General features: G+C 41.5%; 1 protein-coding gene across 1 annotated transcript; it reads left to right on the top strand.

Annotated features, from left to right (window-relative positions):
* Positions 1 to 3,423: 3,423 nt before the first annotated feature.
* On the top strand, positions 3,424 to 3,879 carry LOC138881052 (uncharacterized). The gene has a single exon (XM_070161252.1). The coding sequence runs from the start codon at positions 3,424 to 3,426 to the stop codon at positions 3,877 to 3,879; it is 456 nt and encodes a 151-aa protein (XP_070017353.1).
* The last annotated feature ends 1,010 nt before the right edge of the window (positions 3,880 to 4,889 follow it).

Below are 4,889 nucleotides of genomic sequence, written 5' to 3'. Positions count from 1 at the left end.
ACGTGGCTTAAGATAATCTGGAGGGAGTGAAATGCGCTACCTAAGATTCTTTTTGTTTTGGGTTAAAAGTAAAATAGGGAGTAATAAAAATAAGTTAAGAAGTGCAGGGATTTTGGCGCTAAATAAGTTATAAAGTGCAGGGTTTGGTGAAAATGTTATGAAGGGCGACGATTGCTCCGCGAGGTGTAGAAATAGACGGACACGATTGACGAGGGATTCTAATTGGAGTTTAAAATAAATCTGTTGTTTATTCAAGATTGACTCGTCTCAAGATCCGATGAGAACGAGAAATAAGGGTGTATTTGGTACGAATGAAAACATTTTCCAAAACTCCTTGTTAATTTTTCTCACTCTTACCAACCCACCTCATTCCCTCTTTCTAAAAAAGGATTTTTTTTATTTTTTAATTTTAGTTTTCCGTTACCACCCACCCTACTACTCCTCTACCCGTACCCCACCCCCTCCAACAAAAAAAAATATTTTCTTTACCTTTTTTTTTTGATTATCCTTAGTTACTTACCTCTACGCCATTGTGCTTGTAGGGTTGTTTGTAAATTGATATTTTGACTGTCTTCCTGGTGGCATTTACTTTTATTTTTGTAATACTCATACGGTACCTTTAACTACCCAACTCCTATCGGGATATTTCTCAAGGGTCACGATGTCCTCCGAAAAAATATTTTTTTTAATATATTTTTCAATTTTAGTTTTTTTATTTATCGGTTTAAAGATTCAAAATTTTACAAGTTCCAAAGTTTTGAGTTCGGAGATTTATGTATTTGGAACTTTACGGGTTTAGAAATTATAAAGTTTACGGGTTCGAAATTCCGTGTTTTCGAAAGTTTATGAAAAATGTGGGTTCGAAAGGTTGTTGGTTTGAAAGTTTATGGCTTCATGTTTATTATATCTAAATTATTTATGAATACTCTTGAGAAGTCATTTTCCTTAATTAGCATACCAAACACTGAAAAATGAATAAGATTACTATTTGTTTTCCAAGAAAATATTTTCCGTTATACCAAACACACCCTAAGTGCTTCTTTCTTCTATCTTCATTTTTCACCCAAATGAATGTTCTTTCTGTTTCAGCAAAAATGTGTACAACGAATTGTTCCAAAACAAAGTTGTTTTATCATCTATATCTATATCTATGTATACGGTCAAAATCGAGGAGCCCGATTTCGAGGTCTTAAATTGGGACTATGAGTTCGAGCCCGGGTGACTCGCAGTGGGGGTTGGACCCGGCTGAAGGGCACACACTCTGAGGGAGCAGATCGAGGGCCTGGCACGATCTACATCAATGGCAGTACGATCTCGAAGACACTCAAGAAAGAGCGGAAATTTCTCGAGAACATGTGGATCAGGGCATAAATTAAAGGATAAGATTTGTACGAAATAATACAGGTCCATACTAGGTTGTTATATACCTATACCAATAGAATTCTTTACCACAATTAGGAATGTACTATGCTGGGATTCTCTCCTCCTATATAAAGGGGACCCAATCATTTGTAAAGACACATTATTCACTGCAATAGAACATTCTACTCTGCTTTTCTTGTTTACCGTGCTCAACATTTGTTCTTCAGCTTATTATTTATACTTTATTGTTCTTAGCTTATCTCGAGGCCCCTAAAATAATCGAGCTCGAGGCCCCTATTGCTCTAACAATATTGGTTTTATTCATCAATTTCTCTTGCTTAAACCTAATATTATTTGTACATTCATTAGTATTGGAATTCAAATATCTTTAAAACCACAATTTATCTTTAATTGTTACTCATATTTTTCAAGGTAAAGAGTTTGGCGCCCACCGTGGGGTATAAGATAATAGTGATTATTTTAGTGCTAGTTTTCTGATAACACACGTCATTCTTCATACTTTTTCTTGTCAAAGATTCTTTGATTTCAGGCTAAGATATGTCTAGCACACAAAAGCATCTGCTCATGACAGTGAAGGGACTCGGAGAAAACAGTGGTATAGGGGTCGATGTGCCACCCATAAACCCTGAGAGAGTGCCAAATATGGAGCCAGTCGATATCAGTTCGCATAATGCTCTAAATACGGATGCATGCATAGACCCCGTAAGGAATGCGCACAGGGAAGCCCAAGCCAGAGATCAGGAAACACGAGGAATGGAAGAAGGAAGAGACAGCCTCCAGGTGATATTTGAAATTTTGCAAGCCCAGCAAGTCGTCATCGCTCAACTTCAGAGTCAGAATAGAACTCCCAACATAGCTGAACCAGTGAACACTCGGCGTGTTGAACCAACGCTAGAGAGGCCCGATGAAAATGGCTCAGGGACTAACCCCGCTATTATAAAAATGCTAGAAGATCTCGCCAAAAAGGATAGAGACCGGAAAAAATAAAATTGAAGAAAATTACAAAAAGATGGAGACATACAACTCGAGGGTCGACCAGATACCAGGAGCACCTCCGATTTTGAAAGGACTGGACTCGAAAAAGTTCGTGCAAAAACCATTCCTCTAGAGTGCGGCTCCAAAGCTCATCCCGAAGAAGTTTTGGATGCCAGATATCCCAAAATACAACGGAACCACTGATCCTAACGAGCACATTACCACATACTAGTATAAAAGAAAATAATTTGGAAGACGATAAGATTGAATCTGTTTTGCTAAAAAAGTTTGGGGAAACTCTGTCTAAAAGGTGCCATGATTTGGTACCATAACCTACCCCCGAACTCTATCGATTCGTTTGCCATGTTGGCAGACTCATTTGTGAGGGCAGATGTCGGTGCCGTAAAAGTTGTAACAAGGAAGTCCGATGTATTCAAAAGAAAGCAAAGGGAGAACGAGATGCTGAGGGAGTTTGTATCCCGTTTTCAATCAGAACGAATGGAGTTACCACCAGTCTCCGATGGTTGGTCCATACAAGCCTTAACTCAGGGGCTAAATGAACGAAGCTCGATAGCTTCGAAGCAGCTGAAACAGAACTTGGTCGAGTATCCCACTGTGACTTAGGCAGATGTGCATAACAGGTACCAATAAAAAATTAGGGTCGAGGATGACCAGTTGGGATCCCCCTCGGGCTTAGTTTATCCAAGCAGGTTACTAGCAAGGGAGTCAAGAAATGCAGACAGGGGGTCAAGATCGAATAAGTAAAGATATCAGCCATACGTCGAGGAGTGAAGGAACATTTCAAGGCGTAATATACCTCGAAATGATCGAAGAGCAGATCGAGGTCAATGTTTTCGGGGACTCATGAGCAAAACCGGGTTTGATAATCATGTGGGACCGGCAGAGGCACCCCAATTATCAAAATACAACTTCAGCGTCGATGCCTCGGGGATCATCTCAGCCATTGGCATAATTAGAGATACTAGATGGCCCAAGCCTATACAGACCGATCCTTCTCAAAGTAACCCTAACTTGATGTGCAAATATCATGGTACTCATGGGCACATGACCGAAGATTGCAGGCAGCTCAGAGAGGAGGTAGCCCGGTTGTTCAACGAAGGGCATCTTCATGAATTTCTCAGCGACCGGGCCAAGAGCCATTTCCGAGAAAGGGATGCAAACAGGAAGAATAAGCCCGAAGAACCTCAACATGTCATTCACATGATTATGGGAGGAGTCGACGTTCCAGAGGGACCTATATTCAAACACACCAAGGTTTCCATCACAAGGGAGAAATGGACTCGGGACTACGTGCCCGAAGGCACCCTCACATTTAGCGAGGAAGATACCGAGGCCTTATCTCAGCCTCACAACGATGCACTGATAATTTCTATCCTTTTAAATAAAATTCAAGTTAAATGTGTTCTCGTGGATCTAGGTAGCTCGGCAAATATAATCAGATCAAGGGGCGTGGAGCAGCTTGGGCTGCTTGACCAAATCATACCTGCTCTCGAGTCTTGAATGGATTCAACATGGCAAGTGAAACGACGAAGGGGAAAATCATCCTCCCAGTCAACGTGGTTGGAATCATACAAGACACCAAGTTCTATGTCATCGAAGGAGATATGAGGTATAATGCTTTACTTAGAAGGCCGTGGATCCATAGCGTAAGGGCAGTGCCATTAACCCTTCATCAAATGATGAAGTTCCCAACAAAGGATGGTGTCAAAACAGTATATGGAGAGCAGCATGCAGCTAAGGAGATATTTGCAGTACACGACCTAACATCTGTATCGACGCTATCTACATCGGAGAAGTCAAAGGACAAACATGCCGCCAAATAGCAATCATAGCCCATACCCTCGGTTGAGCCTGATGGACAGGTGATCGACGAACACGTGGACAATGACAAAGAAGAAGATTTTCTCACCCCCCCTCCCCTCCGAGCCTTCGTTGCCCCCGAGGAATCGGACGCGACAAAGTCCACGGTCGAAGAACTCGAGCAGGCTATATTGATTGAGCATCTTCTGGAATGAAAGGTATACTTGGGGACGGGGTTAACCCCCGAACTCAGGAAAAAACTCAGTCAATTTCTTATCGATAAAACTGACTGCTTTACCTGGTCCCACTTAGACATGATAGGGATCCCACCGGAGATAACTACCCATCGACTAAGTGTCGATCCCAGATTTAAGCCGGTGAAGCAAACGAGGAGACCTCAGTCCGAGGTAAAGCATGTGTTCATCAAAGAAGAGGTATCCAAACTTCTCAAAATAGGATCCATTTGGGAAGTAAAATATCTCAAATGGCTAGCTAACATAGTGGTAGTCCCTAAAAAGGGGAATAAACTTAGAATGTGTGTAGACTATAAGGATTTGAACAAAGCATGCCCTAAAGATTCTTTCCCACTACCCAACATCGATCAATTGATCGATGCTATGGCTGACCACGAGATCCTTACCTTTCTCGACGCCCACTCCGTGTACAATCAGATTCAAATGAACCTAGAGGACCAAGAAAAAACTTTGTTC

The sequence above is a fragment of the Nicotiana sylvestris genome, chromosome 11 (genome assembly GCF_000393655.2).
Source record: "Nicotiana sylvestris chromosome 11, ASM39365v2, whole genome shotgun sequence".
In the NCBI taxonomy this organism is placed as follows: domain Eukaryota; kingdom Viridiplantae; phylum Streptophyta; class Magnoliopsida; order Solanales; family Solanaceae; genus Nicotiana; species Nicotiana sylvestris.
Note: the sequence above shows the minus strand (reverse complement) of the source record. Positions and strands in the feature narration are given on the sequence as shown.